The following is a 19,663-nucleotide window of genomic DNA, read 5'->3' on the forward strand; positions in this document are numbered from 1 at the left end:
CTTTAGATGGATCTTATACAGGTGTCTTCCCTTACACACCCTGTTCCACAACTCTTGCCACTTATTTTTTAACCACTATTCTGATTAATCCCTTGGTTTCTGCTTTACTGATTGACAGTTCCATCTCAACATTAGGATGTTTAAGAGCCTGCTTGGCAATAATATCCACTTCCTCGTTCCCCTCTACTCCCTATGAAAAGGTCTGTAGAAATTGTAATGTAGAAATGTAATAACTTATTATTATTATCACTGATTAGTCCATTATTAATGTAGGCCGCTCTGTGTAGTGTCGCTCTGTGGTACAAGAAGGCTATAGCTTTCCGCAGAGAAACACTGAGCACTACATGACTCAGAGATCCTCTGATATCATCCCCTATGTCACAGGGAACAGCACTATCTGTAGCCCTTAACAGAATTTGGTCTTGTTTCTCTTTGGTCTTTTCTAAATAGAAACTCTGTAGACATTGACTACAATATTGTCTGTGAGTAGGTTAATGTTGTTGAGCCTATATAGTTTAATCTTAAATGAAAATAAATGTTCACACTACAAGATTATCACCATGTGATATAGTGTGAATGCGACCAATTTATGAATCACCATGTGAACTCTTTCAGAATTGTGATCATGACTACGTCCCCTGGCCTTCGAAAACCTCATCCCCATGCAACACAGCTTTTGAGAGCTCTGATCAGCTCACTCCTACTTGTGCCTGCCCTATATAATGGAGCTATATACGGGGAGCACCAGTACCAGATCAATGTGCAGAGGTACGAGTTACTTATGTACATGAAAGCAGGGTAAAGTAACAAGGCATCCAGATAGATAATACTAAGAGTAAAATAAAGAACAGTAGCAGCAGCAAATGATGATTGTAAAAGTGTGTGTGTGTGTTTGTTTGTGTTGTGTCGGGATGCGTGTTATGTGTGTGTGTATGTGCGCGTATGTAGTGTTTGAATATGTGAGGGATTTGTGTGAGAGTGACAGTGTAGTGTGTATATGGTGTGTATATAAAGTCTAGTGAGTGAGTGTAGGGTCAGTGCAGATAGTTCGGGTACCATTAATTGACTATTTAGCAGTCTGGCTATTTAACAGTTATGGTTTGTGGGTAGAAGCTGTCTCAGAGCCTGTTGGTCCTTGAGCCGATGCGAGACATTCTATAACTTTGGTGACTGGAGTTTCTGACAATTTTATGGGCTTTCCTCTGACACCGCCTATGATATAGGTCCTGGATGGCAGGAAGCTTGGCCCCAGTGATGTACTGGGCCGTTTGCACTACCCTCTGTAGTGCCTTACGGTCAGATGCCGAGCAGTTGCCATACCAGGCGGTGATGCAACCGGTCAGGATGCTCTCAATGGTGCAGCTGTAGAACCTTTTGAGGATCTGGGGTCCCATGCCAAATCTTTTCAGTCTCCTGGGGGGGGGGGGGGGTTTGTCACGCCCTCTTCACAACTGTCTTGGTATGTTTGGACCATGATAGTACGTTGGTGATGTGGATACCAAGGAACTTGAAACTCTCGACCCGTTCCACTACAGCCCCGTCGATGTTAATGGGGGCCTGTTCGGCCCCACCTTTTCCTGTAGTCTACAATCAGCTCATTTGTCTTGCTCACATTGAGGGAGAGGTTGTTGTCCTGGCACCACACTGCCAGTTCTGACCTCCCCCTATAGGCCGTCTCATCGTTGTCGATGATCAGGCCTACCACTGTTGTGCCGTCAGCAAACTTAATGATGGCGTTGGAGTCGTGTTTGGCCATGCAGTCGTGGGTGAACAGGGAATACAGGAGGGGACTAAGTACACACCACTGAGGGGCCACAGTATTAAGGATCAACGTGGCAGACGTGTTGTTGCCTACTCTTTCCACCTGGGGGCGGCCCATCAGAAAGTCCAGGATCCAGTTGCAGAGGGAAGTGTTTAGTCCCAGAGTCCTTAGCTTAGTGATGAGCTTCGTGGGCACTATGGTGTTGAATGCAGTCGTGGGTAAACATGGAGTACAAGAGGGGACTAAGTACACACCCGGTGGGCCCCCATGTTGAGGGTCAGCATGGCAGATGTGTTGTTGCCTACCCGCACCACCTGGGGCCAACCCATTAGGATGTCCAAGATTCAGTTGCAGAGGGAGGGGTTAAGTCCCAGGGTCCCTAGCTTGGTGATGATCTTGGATGGGACTATGGTGTTGAACGCTGAAATCGAGTCTATTAACAGTATTCTTACATAGTTATTTCCCCTCTTGTCCAGGTGGCAGAGGGCAGTGTGAAATGCAATTGGTATGCGAATTGGAGAGGTTTTACTCTAGGGATGATGGTGTTGATGTGTGTCATGACCAGCACTTCATAATTACAGATGTGAGTGCTACAGGGCAATAGTCATTTAGGCTGTTACCTTGGCGCTCTTGGGAACATGGACAATGGTGGTCAGGTTGAAACATGTTGGGATTACAGACTGGGACAAGGACAGATTGAAAATGTCTGTGTATGCTTTGAGAACGTGCCCTGGTATTCCGTCTGACCCGGTGGCCTTGTGATTGTTAATCTGTTTAAACATTTAGCTCACATCGGCCTGGGAGAGCGAGATCACACAGTCATCTGGAAAAGCAGGTGCTTTCTCGCAAGGCACGGTGTAAAATTAATCGAAGCGAGCATCAAAGGCATTTAGCTCGTTTATGAGTTCTGTATCGCTGGGTAGCTCATGGCAGGATTTCCGTTTGTTGTCGTCTGCATACCCTGCCACATACGACATAGCCGATGTAATATGATTCCACCTTCCTCCTACATTGTCCTTCTGCATGTTTGATGTCTCGTCGGAGGTCGTAGTATGATATCTTATGTGTGTCCATGTCCCGTTCATTGTAAACGGTAACTTTAGCCTTTATCCCAGCGCGGATGTTGCTTGTATTCCATGTTTTTTTTGTTGGGATACGTTGTTATAGCCACGGAGGGGGTGATATTGTCTATGCACTTATTGATGAAGCCTGTGACTGTTGTGGTAACTCCTCAATGTTATCAAATATATCCTGAAACATACCCCAATCTGTTCTAGCGAAACAGTCGCCTCGCGTCTGTTTCGTCCGAGCACTTCTGTATTGAGCGCAACAAATTGATTGATTTAATTATTTCAGTCGTCACTAAGTTAAGTCTACTACACATTTGTTTTAGGCCTACAGTTACATTAAGAAGTGTGTACATTTTACAGGCTAGGGCATCACTGATGAAATTAAATGAATAGTGCTACACCTTGAAATATTACAGGCTCAACTGATAGGCCTAATAACTGTTGTGCAAATGGAACTGCTACTGTGTGTACTGTGGATGATAGTGAAACTTGTTGTTGACGGTCATTTTCCATGACCACTTTTTTATGCTTTCTGGAACCAGATTAGATCATGGAGGGCGATTTAGAGAGGGAGGGGCTTATAAAACGAAGAATTGCTTCGTCAATTTCCCCAACAACTTGTTTCCAAATTTCAACCAACGCCTCACATCGCTTCGCCGCCTTCACTTTTCCAACTTGAAAACAAAGGTAAGTGTTATTTCATTCAAGTTTGTTTTTCAATTCTTTGATGTTATACTATGACTGTTAAATCTGAAATAAAGAAAGAAAGAAAGGGGGAAAAAAAGTTTGGTTTTGAGAATGCGGAAACGTCACGTTTAACTAAAGCTGTAGTCTAATATACCTTTGTCTTTACGGTTACTTAGTAGTCAATTTAACTAATTGAATTTGGTTACTAACGATAAGCTAGAACAATAGTTACATTGTATCCTGCGCCCTCTGATTAACGGTTTGGTTGGTCATTGTTGCCTCAGCGATGGGTGTCGCAGTCTTGATTTTTTTAAAGTCCGAATTCCTATTACGCTCCCCAGACAGTAATTGTTCCAATATCAATTGTTTACTCGTGATTTGTTTTAAATGTATTTAATTTATTAAGCCCATTTGTCACGTCAATCATACGAGGCCTTTCAGGGCTAGCGGCAGAACGAATCAATTGTACGGATCTTTGATTTCCATCGGCGTGCACGTTTTTTCACTGGATCCATGTGTGTAGGCGCTTGCGCGTTGACATGTTTTTAATGGGTGTAATCGTAAAGAACATAGGCAGCTCGTGTGTTTCAGGTTTGGGAAAGCTTACGTTTTAGCCTACAGTTATGATTTTTTTATATGCGCATTTTCGTGGAACAGTTTCATTTCAACAACGTTTTCATTTCTGAAAGTCATTGTCATGTGTTCAGTAATAAACATCTGAAGTAAAATGATACAAATCTTAGTTTTATTTCAACTATGGCGAGAGCACTAGCCTCTGCCATATGGACACACTAATACACTGTGCTCCATTGGAGGCTAAAGAAATAGACTATAGGCCAGTGCCGCAGTCGGCATATCTTCCATAGTCTACTAAGTAAAATGCATAGGCAGAAAGCCGACAATTAAACACAGTGGAAAATATCCTGATGAAAGAACTTGCATTTTCGATCACATTCATCTCTCTTACTCCGCCTGTCTGCCTCCCTTTCAATCCGTCTTGATTAGCTATTGAAGTTCAACGTATTAAAATTATGACTGGGTCTGGCCCAAAGCTGTAGCTAGCGACTTTCCAATATTATATCAACTAGCCTATTCAAACTTGAGTAAAAGTAAAGATACCTTAATAGAAAATGACTCGAGTGAAAGTAACCCAATAAAATACTACCTGAGTAAAAGTATTTGGTTTTAAATATACTTAAGTCTCAAAAATAAATGTAATTTCTAATATATACTTAAGTAGTAAAAGTATACCCAAATTCCTTATTAGGCAAACTATTCCTACCATTACAAAGTTTGGGGTCACTTAGAAATTCCCTTGTTCCTGAAAGAAGGAAAACATATTTTTTTCCCCTTTTAAAATAACATCAAATTGATCAGAAATACAATGTTATTAATAACTAATGTAGCTGGAAGGCTTTTTAAAAATTGAATATCTACATAGGCGTACAGAGTCCCATTATCAGCAACCATCACTCCTGTGTTCCAATGACACATTGTTAGCTAATCCAAGTTTATCATTTTTAAAAGGCCAATTGATCATTAGAAAACCCTTTTGTAATTATGTTAGCACAGCTGAAAACTGTTCTGATTTAAAGAAGCAATAAAACTGGCCTTCTTTAGACTAGTTGAGTATCTGGAGCATCAGCATTTGTGGGTTCGATTACAGGCTTAAAATGGCCAGAAACAAAACAGAGCACTTTCTTCTGAAACTCATCAGTCTATTCTTGTTCTGTGAAATGAAGACTATTCAATGTGAGAAACTGAAGATCTCGTACAACAATGTGTACTACTCCCTTCACAGAACGCATAACTGTCTCTAGACAGAATATTAAAGGAGTGGGCAGCCCCAGTGCACAACTGAGCTAGAGGATAAGTACATTAGTGTCTAGTTTGAGATATAGACGCCTCACAAGTCCTCAACTGGCCGCTTCCTGAGATCGTACTCGCAAAACACCAGGCTCAACGTCAACAGTGAAGAAGCAACTCCGGGATTCTGGCCTTCTAGGCAGAGTTGCAAAGTAAATGCCATATCTGACTGGGAAATATAAGATTAAGATGGGCAAAAGAACACTCACTGGACAGAGGAAGATTAAAAGTAACAAATAATTAAACAGCAGCAGTAAAATAACAAAGCAAGGGTGTATACAGGGGGTACCGGTACAGAGTCAATGTGGAGGCTATATACAAGGGGTACCGGTACAGAGTCAATGTGGAGGCTATAAATGTACAGAGTCAATGTGGAGGCTATATACAAGGGGTACCGGTACAGAGTAAATGTGGAGGCTATATACAGGGGTACCGGTACAGAGTAAATGTGGAGGCTATATACAAGGGGTACCGGTACAGAGTAAATGTGCGGGGGCACTGGTTAGTCTAGGTAATATGTACAATATTTTTTTGTTGTTTGAATTTTACCCCTTTTTCTCCCCAATTTCGTGGTATCCAATTGTTGTAGTAGCTACTATCTTGTCTCATCGCTACAACTCCCGTACGGGTTCGGGAGAGACGAAGGTTGAAAGTCACGCGTCCTCCGATACACAACCCAACCAAGCCGCACTGCTTCTTAACACAGTGCGCATCCAACCCGGAAGCCAGCCACACCAATGCGCCGGAGGAAACACCGTGCACCTGGCCACCTTGGCTAGCGCACACTGCGCCCAGCCCGCCACAGGAGTCGCTGGTGCGCGTTGAGTCAAGGACACCCCTACCGACCAAGCCCTCCCTAACCCGGGCGACGCTAGGCCAATTGTGCGTCGCCCCACGGACCTCCCGGTCGCGGCCGGTTACGACAGAGCCTGGGCACGAACCCAGGGACTCTGATGGCACTGCTGGCGCTGCAGTACCCAATATGGCCCAATATGTACAAGATTTAAAGTGACTGCATGATGATAAACACTGTAGCAGCAGTGTAAAAGAGGGGTCTGGGTAACCCTTTGATTAGGTGTTCAGGAGTCTTATGGCTTGGGGATGGAAGCCGTTTGGACCTAGACATGGCACTCCGGTACCGCTTGCCATGCGATAGCAGAGAGAACCGTCTATGACTAGGGTGGCTGGAGTCGGTGACAATTTTTGAGGCCTTCCTCTGACACCGTCTGTTATAGAGGTCCTGGATGGCAGGAAAGCATTCAAAATGTAATGAGTACTTTTGCATGTCAGGGGAAAATGTATGGAGTAAAAAGTACATTATTTTCTTTAGGAATATAGTGAAGTTAAACTAGTCTAAAATCTAAATAGTAATATACAGATGCCTAAAGAAAAAACTGAGTAGTACTTTTAAAGTATTTTTACTTGAGTACTATATACCACTGAACAGCAATTTAACATTTTTAATGATTCTCTGGTCATGCTCCCTGGTGAAGTATTTTTGAATGATTCTATTCAGACAGGAGTAACTGTATAATTTTGTCAACACATCAATTTACCTTGGGCAATCCAGCATCCTAAAGGCGTCCTGCATGCTTGCCAGCCGAAAAAGTTCGGAAGCGTTTGTGCATATATTATGACAACAATTTGTGACGTTATTGTTCGTTTTGGACATCGGCAAGTTTTTTTCCGGCTGTTCCGGCACACAACATTTCTCTGGAGGCAAACCAAAGTCATAGCCGCCTACGCCCCTTCGTCAGTGGTCAACAGTGGGATTTTTCACAATTATTTCATTCAACGAGAAAGTTTTCATGGACATTTGTTCATTAAAAAATACTGCATCAAACATCTTAGATGTAAAATTGTGTGACTAAGATCTCCTTGGCAAAACGTCTAAATGAATGACTCTTTAACAATGCACTGTGAACTGGCCAACTTTACTTTCCAATTCGTAAGAGGCTGAAACCAGAGATCTGTAAATAATGACAAGATGCTCATGTCTCCGCCTAACAATGGGAGTATTTGTCCCAAAGGCAAGAGGCAGGCGACAAGCTTAGGTCTGCATATAATTCCCATATGAACTCATTTTGGTTTATCCTGGACATATTTTGGCGAGTGTGATCCCTCTCGCTTTGCCTCTTCCTCTCTGCTGTAACTGTCAATGGAGGAAGCATCTGGGCGAGCGAAACAGCGCCTCCCTATATGTAGCCCATGTATCTGATGCTGTCTGGACCAAAATATGTCATACTATTTCTGGCCAGACTTGCCTAGTTAAATAAATGTTTAAAAAAATGTATTTTTCTTTGTCTTGAGCCAGGGTCTTGATCCGGACTCACCATGGGTGTCGAGGGAAGAATGAAATGTGTGAAGTACCTACTCTTCTTTTTCAACTTCATCTTCTGGGTGAGTAATGCAGGTGGAGGGTTGGTATCTTGTCTGGCTAGGATTTTGGCCTTTTGAGTTCTGTACATCTGGTGGCACTAATACAACCTTCATCTAGATTGATTGTGAAATGCCTCTGACACTCAGTTAACACATCTCATGATTCATTAAGGAAGTTTCACAGTTCCTCGAACTGATGTAGTTTTAATGTGGTGTATTAGTTTGGTCCATGTGATATGTTCAAGACAAGTTAGGTCATTGGTAGACTTAATAAGAAAAGTCTTATTTTCACTAATACTGAAAATAAACATCTACAAATCTGGAAAAGGGCATGTGATCATCATGACTCTTTACAGCTGTAAAAGTTATACAAGCCGCCTCCAACTGTCGGTTGTGATGTAGTTAGTTATGCCACAAAAGGACATTTTTATGTTTGGTGTGGGACCGAGAGCAAGGTTTCTTACTGTCTGTTAGCTTACCTCAGTTTCTGAGCCTCTTAATTGTTTGGCATTAAACTGTTATTTTAGTTACTTGACCCAGTTTATATGTAGCCTATAGCTGGTTATGTGTATTTATTTAAGCTATTTCTTTCCAACTCCCCAAGACTGTCATCACTTAGTCTTGTAAGGCCAATACGCAGGAGTCTGTCAGCTGACCCAGGACACATACGCACACAAACTCCTATTGGAAAATATAAAGAATGGTGTTAATGTTTAACTTCTAAAATTCCATTGAAAGAGGAAGTAATGACTTGAGAGGGAGGGGGGTGAGTGAGCGAGAGGTGGAGCATGTGATGAATCTGAGTCTTGTGACCTGTTCAAAGTATTGTGAAAATATCATGTGACTTGGTTCTTTTTTTTATGGTCTGCATTCACTGATACAAAGCCTTCATGTGAAAAGTTAAGATCTCTTGACTAATCCGTGGGCTATGTTGTAATAAGAGGTCAGAACCTGCATGCGCATCGCTCTGTCCCCATTTAACCATTTAACAAACATCGATCTATTTTTGTTACTACCTGGACCTACCATTTTGGTTTTGAAGTATTGAAACCAAACTACATGGTTTTGAAGGTGACTAAGAAGGATTTAGATTACAAATAAATAAATTGTGAAGCTTTTACGAGTGCGGCACATTAGGCTGACAGGTACTTTAAGCGCCCAACATTTAAACATGTCCTTTTTATTAAATCATTATTGTGCATATAGGTGTTTGACTTACTCAGAATGAAATGCAAATGAAACAAAATATGCCTTATTAGGTTGTCTACAATGCCTTTGAATTCAGTTTTAGAAACACAAGTTTGGCCAGATTCTGTGGCTTGCGATGGTGCCTGGAGAGCAGGCCAGTAGCGGTAAATACCGCGCTTGCAGAGCCACTGGGGATGCTAAACAACCTTTGGGCCACTCTTGCCAGGCTGGGCATGGATGCAGAGTTGTTTTGATTTTTTTTTTTATAGTTGGACCAAAGGTTTAGTCAAAATAACCCTACCAAAATGGAAAGCGTCTCTGAACGAGGTAATATGTCAGGCCTATTGTGCCAAAATCAATGACAGTATATTGAATAGATAATATAACAAACATGAACAGCTTTTCAGAGGCTAGCGTTTTTGTTTATAAATACTTTGCTAGAACAACACACTTAGCTAGCTTCCCGCCTCGTTCCTTTCTGTTAGCATGTGCACATAGTAAAACATCATGCTTTCTAAAAATACACTTTTTCTGATTATTTGGTTGTGGATGCTACATCACTCTCTCTCTTGGTCCTTTTTTGTAAGTCACCCTAATTTTTCACCCCTGTGATTTATCAGTTTCTTCATGAAACTATTTAGCTAACTCTATGACGGTAGTTAAAGCAAGGGGCTATAGCAGCACACAAGTAGCCTACAAATGCATGCTGAGCTGGGAATGTCCTGAGCTCGTGAAGTGTGCACAATTTGAGAGGGCGAAAAGGCCCAATGTTCCAGCCTTTGGGGAAATTCGCTCCGCACTCTAGTCAAATTGGGAACGCTCAAGCTCCACTCTCCTTACATACTCTGCTACAAAGCAAACATTGGTGATCTATGAAGCTTTACCACAACGTTTTTTGAAACCTTTTAATTTACAAATGTAGAAAAATATAAACATGAATATTGAACATGTACAATTTTGTTTATTTGTCAAATGTTTCAATATATCGTTAAACATAATATACTGTACAGACATATCGAAGTTCCCGGGTGGGATCTCTGTCTTGTTCCTAGCTCCTAAGCAACTTTACACTTTATATTTTTGTGTGTTATTTCTCACATTATTTTCTCAGAATGTTTTTTGCATTATTACCTATAACTTTTGGATATTAGATTGGTGGTCACTCACCAGCATTTTGACCAGAAATACAACGTTCCTAAATTGTATCCTTTATTCGTCATTGTGGCAGTTTACAGGAACTCAAGTTTTGTTAACCTGACCTAGAATACCCCCCAATAAAATGCTGGCCGCATTACCTCCCGAGAGAATTCTCTTCGGACATCATCACAGCTGTGTATATTCCCCCTCAAGCAGATACCATTGAAGGCTCTCAATGAACTACACTGAACTTTGTGCAAACTGGAAACCGTATATCCTGAGGCCGCATTTGAACTCTCTAGAGACAGCAGGAGTGGTAGAAATACTCTTAATGATCAGCTATGAAAAGCCAACTGACATTTACTCCTGAGGCGCTGACTTGCTGCACCCTCAAACTACTGTGATTATTATTATTTGACCATTTATGAACGTTTGAACATCTTGGCCATGTTCTGTTATAATCTCCACCTGGCACAGCCAGAAGAGGACTGGCAAGCCCTCATACCCTGGTTCCTCTCTAGGTTTCTTCCTAGGTTCTGGCCTTTTCTAGGGAGTTTTTCCTAGCCACCGTGCTTCTACACCTGCATTGCTTGCTTTTAGGCTGGGTTTCTGTACAACACTTTCAGATATCAGCTGATGTACGAAGGGCTATATAAATACATTTGATATTGTAGCTGGGAACTTTTAATAAAGCAAATCTGAGGGAAATGCTACTGAAGTTTTATCAACATCTCGCCTGTGCATCTCTCGCCTCAAACTCAACCATTGTTACACTCTTTTCCGGGAAGGCTACAAAGCTCTCCCATGCCCTCCCTTCGGCAAATCAGATCACGCGTCCATTCTGCTCCTCCCTTCCTATAGGCAGAAACTAAAACCGGAACTATCCATGGTAAAGACAGTTCAACGTTGGTCTGACCAATTGGAATCTATGCTTCAAGATTGTTTTGATCACGCGGACTGGGATATGTTCCGGGTTGCCTCTGAGAATAACATTGACGTATACACTGACTCGGTGACTGAGTTCATCAGGAAGTGCATTGGGGATATTGTTCCCACTGACAATTTTTTTTAACCTATCCAAACCATAGATGGATTGCAGCATTCGCACACAAATGCAAGCCTGAACCACCACATTTAACTACGGCAAGGTAACTGTGAACACGGGACGAATACAAACAGTTCAGTTATGCCCTCCGTAAGGCAAACCGGCAAAACGTCAGTACAAAGTGGAGTCGCAATTCAGTGGCTCAGACACAACATATGTGTCAGGGACTCCAGACAATCATGGGCTCTAAAGGGAAAACCAGCCATGTCACAGACACTTTGAGAGGCTAGTTAAGGATCATATCACCTCCACCTTACCTGAGACCCTAGACCCACTGCAATTTGCATACTGCCCCACTAAATCCATGGCGGATGTAATCTCACTGCCTTATCCTATCTGGACAAGGGGAATACCTAGCTACCCTCAAAGCGCATCACTCAATTCTGGGCCCTGGGTCTGAACCCCGGCCTGTGCAAATGGATCCTAGACTTCCTGACGGGCTGCCCCCAGGTGTTGAAGGTAGGCAACAACACCTGCTACGCTGATACTCAACACAGGGGTCCCACAAGGGTGCATGCTCAGTCCCCTTCTGTACTCCCTGTTCACCCATGACTGCGTGGCCACGCATGTCTCTAACTCAATCATTAAGTCTGCAGACAACACAACAGTGGTAGGCCTGATTACCAACAGTGACAAGACAGTCTATAGGAAGGAGGGAAGGGCCCTGGCGGAGTGGTGCCAGGAAAATAAATACATTTTCTCCCTCGACGTAAACAAAACGAAGGAGCTGATTGTGGACTTCAGGAGACAGCAGAGGGAGCACACCCCATCCACATCGACAGGGCTGCAGTGACTTTGAAAAGTCACTTGTTGTAAACCTCAGGAGGCTGAAGAAATTTGGCTTGGCCCCTAAGATCCTCACAAACTTTTAGCTGCCCCGTTGAGAGCATTCTTTCGGGCACTATCACCGCTTGATACGGCAACTGCACCGTCCACAACTACAGGGCTCTCCAGAGGTCACACTGCCTGCCCTCCAGGACATCTAAAGCAACCGGTGTCACAGGAAGCCAAGAAGAAGATAAAGGACCTCAGCCACGGCCTGCCCCCCCCCCCCCCCCCCCATTACCATCTAGAAGGTGGGGTCAGTGTAGGTGCATCAAAGCTGGGCCCAAGAGAGAGGGAACACTTTTATCAAGACCAAATGGTTAGTCACCATTTGCAGGCCTCCGCCCAGTACCCTGCCTTGAACTTTAGTCACGGTGACTAGTCTGCTACCACCCGGTTACTCAACCCACACCTTAAAGGCTGCTGCCCTATGTTCATACTTTCCTGTAGGAATAGGCCCTGTAACTATTGCTGTACATTTACTATTCTATTCTACAGATAGAATATGTAGTATATCTATATATTGTCTATATGTCTCATCATACAGTGCATTCAAAGTATTCAGACCCCTCAACCTTTTCCCAAAAATTTTAACATTAGGCTTTTTCTAAAAGTAATAAAAATACAACATTTTTCCTCATCAATCTAAACACAATACCCCATAATGACAAAGCAAAAACAGGTTTAGACATTTTTGGAAATGTATTAAAATTGTAAAACAAATGTTATTTAAGGATTCAGACCCTTTGCTATGAGACTCGAAATTGAGCTCCGGTGCATCCTGTTTCCATTGATCATCCTTGATGTTTCTTGATTGAGATATTGATTGGAGTCCACCTGTGATAAATTAAATTGACTGGACATGATTTGGAAAGGCACACACGCCTGTCTATATAAGGTCCCACAGTTGACTGCAATTCAGAGCAAAAACCAAGACATGAGTTTGAACGAGTTGTCTGTAGCGCTCCGAGACAGGATTGTGTCGAGGTACAGATCTGGGGAAGGATACCAAAACATGTCTGCAGCATTGAAGGTCCCCAAGGACACACTGGCCTTGTCATTATGGGGTATTGTGTGTAGAATGAGGAACAAAAACTATTTAATCCATTTTAGAATAAGGCTTTAGCGTAAGTCGAGGTTTGAATACTTTCCGAATGCACTGTATATATTAATATTCCAGACTGACATTGCTCTTCCTAATCTTCCTCTTAATTACATTTATTTAACTTTGTAGATGTTTGTATTTTCTTATCGTTAGATATTACTGCACTGTTGGAGCTAGAAACATAAGCATTTCGATACAATAACATCTGCTAAATATGTGTATGTGACCAATACGATTTGATTTCTTATTCTTTCTTCTCAGGTGTTTAATGGCACATACACTGTACATTTCTTTTTACATGATAATCTTAATGAGTATTTGTATTGAGATGTAAGGCTACAATTAGTGTCATGGCTCTTTCTTCTGCATGTTATCATTTTCATCCCTCTGTGTACCTACCTGTCTCCACTATATAGAAACCAGGAATTGACCAATCCTATTCCTAACCCATGCCAAATATTTACATTTGGTATTACCTGTGATGAAAGGACCTGAGTTTGGACCGGATGCACCTGGATTAAAAAAATAATAATTTAAACTGGGGCAATGACTTATCACACCAGTTAGGTGATATTCCACAGAACTGACCTGCCATTGTGGGATTAGGTTTTGCTGGGTTTTTCATCCTGTTAATATTAGGCTATATTGTCTAGGTGTTTTATCTTGATACATGACCGAAAGTTAGATCGGTTGTGGTTCGACCAGTTTTGCGAGTTCTCCGAGCTGTTGTTCCTGGAGCTACTGCACATTTATTTCCAGGACTTTTTTTGAAAGGGGGAAATAGGAAGTCTTCATAAAATCTGAGTCAAAACACTTTATGAAACAGAAAGTGATGATATATCAAACATGCTATATAACCCACATTTGACCTGGTGCCTAAACCAATCTAAACTATGGCTCAAATTAGGATATGGTACATTATTTTGTTTGTTACTTCCATAATTTCATCATACCTAGTAACTAGTATCCTGGATAACTAGTAGCCTGTCTTGTCATCTCTGATTGTGAGCAACACACCAGTGAGATTGGGCCTATATCCTAATACATAAATTCTCCATGTAGTACAGCCTTGCTGTAATCGGTCCAGCACCTGTCACCCAATGCATACAGAGGTGTGTTTGTGTGACAATCCTGTTTATTCAACCTACTCCGGTTGTTTGTTTATTTAAATGACCAGGGCTGGACGCCATTAGCAAATAACCATGGTAGTAACTGTCATTCTAGAATGAGTGTCTTCACACACAAAAAATCAGTAAATTACTTATTCGCATTAGGGCCCTTGATCATTCCTGTATTAGTTCATTTAAATGATAACTTAAACACGGGGAAAAGGCCGACGCTGATGTACACTTGTCTGACATTTACATATTTCTGTACAGCACTTTGTGACATCAGCTGATGTAAGAAGGGCTTTATAAACACATTTGATTGAAATTTGACATGCACTTTCTTGCCATTTATAAGTATGACCTCATACAATACCAATGTATCATTCAGTTGTACAGACTTCAAACTTGGCTGTACATGTTCGGGGTTTAGGCTAAGTACGATCCTGTTCACATGACATATTTCAAAGTGTTTGTACAACACAACCGATATTCAATGATTGTAGAAGCCCATGCATGCATGATGTAAAATGATTTGTGTATATTTCTGTGACCTCTAATTATTTAACTCTTTCTTCCATCTCTCCATTTATTTCTCTCTAGCTGTGTGGTCTGGCTCTGGTAGTGCTGGGAGTTTTGGTTCAGGTGGCTCTCCACAGCACCGTAGTGATCAATAATGTCTCAGCCTCATCAGCCCCCTTGGTCCTCATCGTGGTGGGGGTCATCGTCTTTTTCATCGCCTTCTTTGGCTGCTGTGGTGCCTGGAAGGAGAGCTACTGCATGGTCACCATGGTATGTACACATATAACATGACATTTATGAAGGAGAGCTATTGCATGGCCACCATGGCATATTTACATACAACAACATGACAACCTGTATTAGGGGAGGGGGCTGCTGCATGGTGGTCACCCTGGTATTCCAAACAAAACAATGTATCCAAACCATTAACTGCATGCATGTTTGATCTTGTTGAAAAGCAGTCTGAACCAACATTTGACAACGTTCTTTTACATCTTGGCAACTTTTTTTCTGTAGTGAATGCAGTGTTTGTTACATCCAGACAGACATAACAGATTTTGTTACCTGAATTAGAGAAGGATTTTACAGTAGCTCAATCTAAATCCTTATTAATGTTCAGTACATCGGCTTATCAATTTATCAATGTGTTAAGTCCTTCAATCATAAAAAAAGAGCATATATATAATGTGTGTGTGGAAACATCTAGGAGCAACAACGGCTCAGCCGCGAAGTGATAGGCCACGTAAGTTCACAGAAGGGGGCTGCAGAGTGCTGAAGCACATAGCGTGTAAAAATCGTCTGTCCTTGGTTGCTACACACCCGACAGAGTTCCAAACTGTCTCTGGAAGCAACGTCAGCACTAACTGTTCGTCAGGAGCTTCATGAAATGGGTTTCCATGGCTGAGCAGCCACACAAGCTTAAGATCACCATGCGCAATGCCAAGCGTCTGCTGGAGTGGTGTAAAGCTTGCCGCCATTGGACACTGGCACAGTGGAAACGTGGTCTCTGGAGGGATGAATCACACTTCACCATCTGGCAGTCCGACGGACTAATCTGGGTTATGGTAGATGCCAGGAGAAGGCTACCTGACCGAATGAATAGTGCTGGTGGAGGGATAATAGTCTGGGGCTGTTTTTTAATAGTTTGGGCTAAACCCCTTAGTTCCAGTGAAGGGAAATCATAACACTACAGCATACAATGACATTCTAGACAATTCTGTGCTTTCAACTTTGTGGTAACAGTTTGGGGAAGGCCCTTTCCTATTTCAGTATGACAATGCCCCCATGCACAAAGCGAGGTCCATACAGAAATGATTTGTCGAGATCGGTGTTGAAAAACTTGACCTCAACCCCACTGATCACCCAGGGGATCATTTGGAACGCCGACTGTCAGCCAGGCCTAATCCGTGCCCAACTTCACAATTGCTCGTGGCTGAATGGAAGCAGCAAATCCCTGCAGCAAATGTTCCAACATCTAGTGGAAAGCCTTCCCAGAAGAGTGAAGGCTGTTAAGGCAGAAAAGGGGGGACCAACTCCATATTAATGCCCATGATTTTGGAATGAGAGATTTGACGAGCAGGTGTCCACATACATTTGGTCAAGTAGTGTATCTATCTGAACTCTGCGCTCATTTTTTAATCATTTATTTTCTCCTAAGTTTTCTATCCTTCTGGGTCTGATCATTATCACTGAGATTGGTGCTGCCATCGCTGGATATGTCTTCAGAGGCAAAGTGAGTATACTCAGGCAGGTATACTCATGTATTCCAGGCAGCTTCTTTACACATCTGTGTCTATACAGTAACTGTACAGTCTACAGACTGTCTATATAGTATCAACGTAGTTAACAGATGGAATTACTAAATTATGTTTCTGTCCTCTACTTAGCTGACAGTCATTGTCCATGATGGTCTCAATGACATGGTCACCAAGTACAGCAATGGCACCGCTGAATTCAAGAAGGCCCTGGACAACCTGCAAGTTGACGTTAGTATCAACCATTACATCTGACCGAAGAAACAACTGACATTTGATATTTTTAGGTGTAGTAATGTGCGACACCACTTACAGTGCCTTCAGAAAGTATTCATACCCCTTGATTTATTCCACATTTTGTTACAGCCTGAATTCAAAATGCTCACCCATCTACGCACAATAACCCATAATGACAAAGTGAAAACATGTCTTAAGGAATTTCAGTAAATGTATTGAAAATTTAAATGGAGAAATCTCATTTTTAAATAAGTATTCACACTAATACTTTGTTGAAGAACCTTTGGCATTGATTACAGCTGAGTCTTCCTGGGTAAGTCTCTAAGAGCTTTCCACACCTGGATTGTGCAACATTTGCCCATTTTTAATTGTTTAAAAAAAAATATTCAAGCCCTGTCAAATCAGTTGTTCATTGGTAGACAACCATATTCCAGTCTTGCCATAGGTTTTCTAGTTGATTTAAGTCTAAATTGTAACTCGGCCACTCAGGAACATTCACTGTGTTCTTGGTAAGCAACAGAAGTGTAGATTTGGCCTTGTTTTAGATGGCTGAAAGGTGAATTAATCTCCTAGTGACTGGTGGCGTTGACTGAACCAGGTTTTCCTCTAGGTTTTTGCCTGCGCTTAGCTCCATTCTATTTATTTTTTTATCCTGAAACTTCCCAGTCCTTAACAATTACAAGCACACCCATAACATGATGCAGCTACCACTATGCTTGTAAGTATGGAGAGTGGTACTCTGTAATGTATTGGATTTGCCCCAAACATAACGTTGTATTCGGGACAAAAAGTGAATTGCTTTGACACATTTTTTGCAGTATTATTTTAGTGCCGTGTTGCAAACAGTATGCATGTTTTGGAATATTTATATTCTGTACAGGCTTCCTTTTTTACTCTGTCTCAATTAAGTTACTATTGCGGAGTAACTACAATGTTGTTCCATCCTGTTTTCTCCTATCACAGCCATTAAACTTTAACTGTTTTAAAGTCACCATTGGCCTCATGGTGAAATCCCTGAGCGGTTTCCTTCCTCTCCAGCAACTGAGTTAGTACAATGATACAGGCAGCCTTTCTAACTGGGTACACCATCCAAAGTGTAATACTTCACCATGCTCAAAGGGATATTATATATCGGCTTTCTTTTCATCTACCAATAGGTGCCCTTTTGTGAGGCATTGATAAACTTAGTCTTTGTGGTTGAAATTCACTGCTCGACTAAGATAGCTGTATATATGGGGTACAGAGATGAGGGGGTCATTCAAAAATCATGTTGAACACTAATATTGCACACACCATGCAACTTATGACTTGTTAAGCATGTTTTTACTCCTGAACTTAATTAGGCTTGCCATAACAAAGGTGTTGAATACTTATTGTCTCAAGACATTCAATCTTTTCCTTTTTATTATTTTTAAACATTGAAAAACCATAATTCCACATTTTGGTGTGTAGGCCAGTGACAAGTCTCTAATGCATTTTAAATTCAGGCTGTAACATAACAAAATGTGGAAAAAGTCAAGGGGTGTGTACTTTCTGATGGCACTGTATTGACTCAGCAAATGTCAAGACATTTGTCATAATGTTAAGATGTATTTTGGACTTTATTTGATTAATTTGGCACCTCTCCATGTAACATTACTCTATCCTTTTTAGTGTGAGTCTTCTATGCCATGTTTATCTTGTCTTGTCTTCTGTTGACATTATTAAGCAATATCCTGCCCTGCTTCCGGTCTGTGTTTCCCCCCATCTAACCAACAACCTTACTACCTCATTTTGCTGTTGTCTCTTCCTCCGTCTACCCGTGTCATGTTCAAACTTATTCTCACCATGCTTGCTGTTCTTCTTCCAGCTGAAATGTTGTGGCGTGACCAACGCCACTGACTGGAAAGGCAAGTTCGGGCCTGTTCCAGACTCTGTTCCAGACTCCTGTTGCATCAATGTCGCCGCTGACTGTGGTCAGGGGGCCATGGGGGATGCACTCAAGATACACCAGACGGTAAGGTCCAACCCAGTGGTAGATTTATGAAACCGTGAAATAAAATACCAATTCATCCAAGCAAAAATACCTCCAGAACAGTGTATGGGTTGGGAATGACGTTTCTGTCTCGGATTGCTTTCTAGGGGTGTGAAACTGTTGTAGAGAAGCTGTTGAAGAAGAACATCATGTGGGTCATTGTAGCAGCACTGGTGATTGCTTTCCTGCAGGTAGGAGCAAACGCACACACATTTGCACATACAAATCCTGGGCCTGGAAGAGTCGCTGGTTGTAGATGCTAGTTCAACACGCACACAATTTCGCATGTTTTCTAACTGTGTTTTTGTGTGTTTTCAGATCATGGGCATCATATTCGCCTGCATGTTGATGGGGGGCATTCGCAGTGGCTATGAAGTCATGTGATCAGTTGGCCAATAGCAGAGGGGAGTGGCTGACAGTCAGTTGCACTGTCAGGTCATGTTATGGCCAAACATTTTGTAATTGAGTTCAATAACTTTTTAAAATGTACTTATTCAAGATGTTTAATGCGTGCCTTTGCACTGATGCCGAATATGACTCCTGCCAAGAATATCAATGTTTAGTTATTTTTTAGAAAAGTATATTTTTTATTTAAATAGGGCAGCATTCTCAAATTGCCATTTGCACTTGTTTTTGAAAGTGAAATGTTAACTTTTGATCTTATGAACATATTCTACTCTAGAATATATTTTCAATAAAAGCTATTTAATCTGTCATTCTTCGTGGTTCCCCAATTTTAAGAATTTTTATTACAGGTTTCAGTCAATACCTTTTCAATTTAGTGTTGATTGATGCCCTCTGTCCTAGTGGAACATCTGCTGTGGTGTCTCACTAAGCAGAACAGTTGACTGAATCTATGGACAAGGCTGATGTAAATAATTGGTGACAATGTGCAGATCTAACTCG

The 19,663-nt window shown here is 41.8% G+C and overlaps 1 protein-coding gene across 1 annotated transcript; it reads left to right on the forward strand.

The window, feature by feature from the left end:
* The first annotated feature begins 3,412 nt into the window (after positions 1-3,412).
* LOC115102419 (CD63 antigen-like) lies at positions 3,413-19,473 on the forward strand. The gene is made up of 8 exons (XM_029622354.2): positions 3,413-3,519; positions 7,700-7,785; positions 14,834-15,022; positions 16,410-16,484; positions 16,639-16,737; positions 18,593-18,739; positions 18,865-18,948; positions 19,076-19,473. Exons 2-8 carry the CDS (start codon positions 7,720-7,722, stop codon positions 19,139-19,141), a joined length of 726 nt encoding a protein of 241 aa, XP_029478214.1. The 5' UTR covers positions 3,413-3,519; positions 7,700-7,719; the 3' UTR covers positions 19,142-19,473.
* Positions 19,474-19,663: the final 190 nt, after the last annotated feature.

Source organism: Oncorhynchus nerka, linkage group LG20 (assembly GCF_034236695.1).
Source record: "Oncorhynchus nerka isolate Pitt River linkage group LG20, Oner_Uvic_2.0, whole genome shotgun sequence".
Classification (NCBI taxonomy): Eukaryota; Metazoa; Chordata; class Actinopteri; order Salmoniformes; family Salmonidae; genus Oncorhynchus; species Oncorhynchus nerka.

Bases quoted from the DNA above. Each gene is read 5' to 3' on its own strand.
- LOC115102419 (XM_029622354.2), top strand. From the start codon at position 7,720: ATGGGTGTCGAGGGAAGAATGAAATGTGTGAAGTACCTACTCTTCTTT. The intron at 7,786-14,833 runs GTGAGTAATGCA...ATTTCTCTCTAG, and splicing joins TTTTCAACTTCATCTTCTGG to CTGTGTGGTCTGGCTCTGGT. The intron at 16,738-18,592 runs GTTAGTATCAAC...TTCTTCTTCCAG, and splicing joins TGGACAACCTGCAAGTTGAC to CTGAAATGTTGTGGCGTGAC.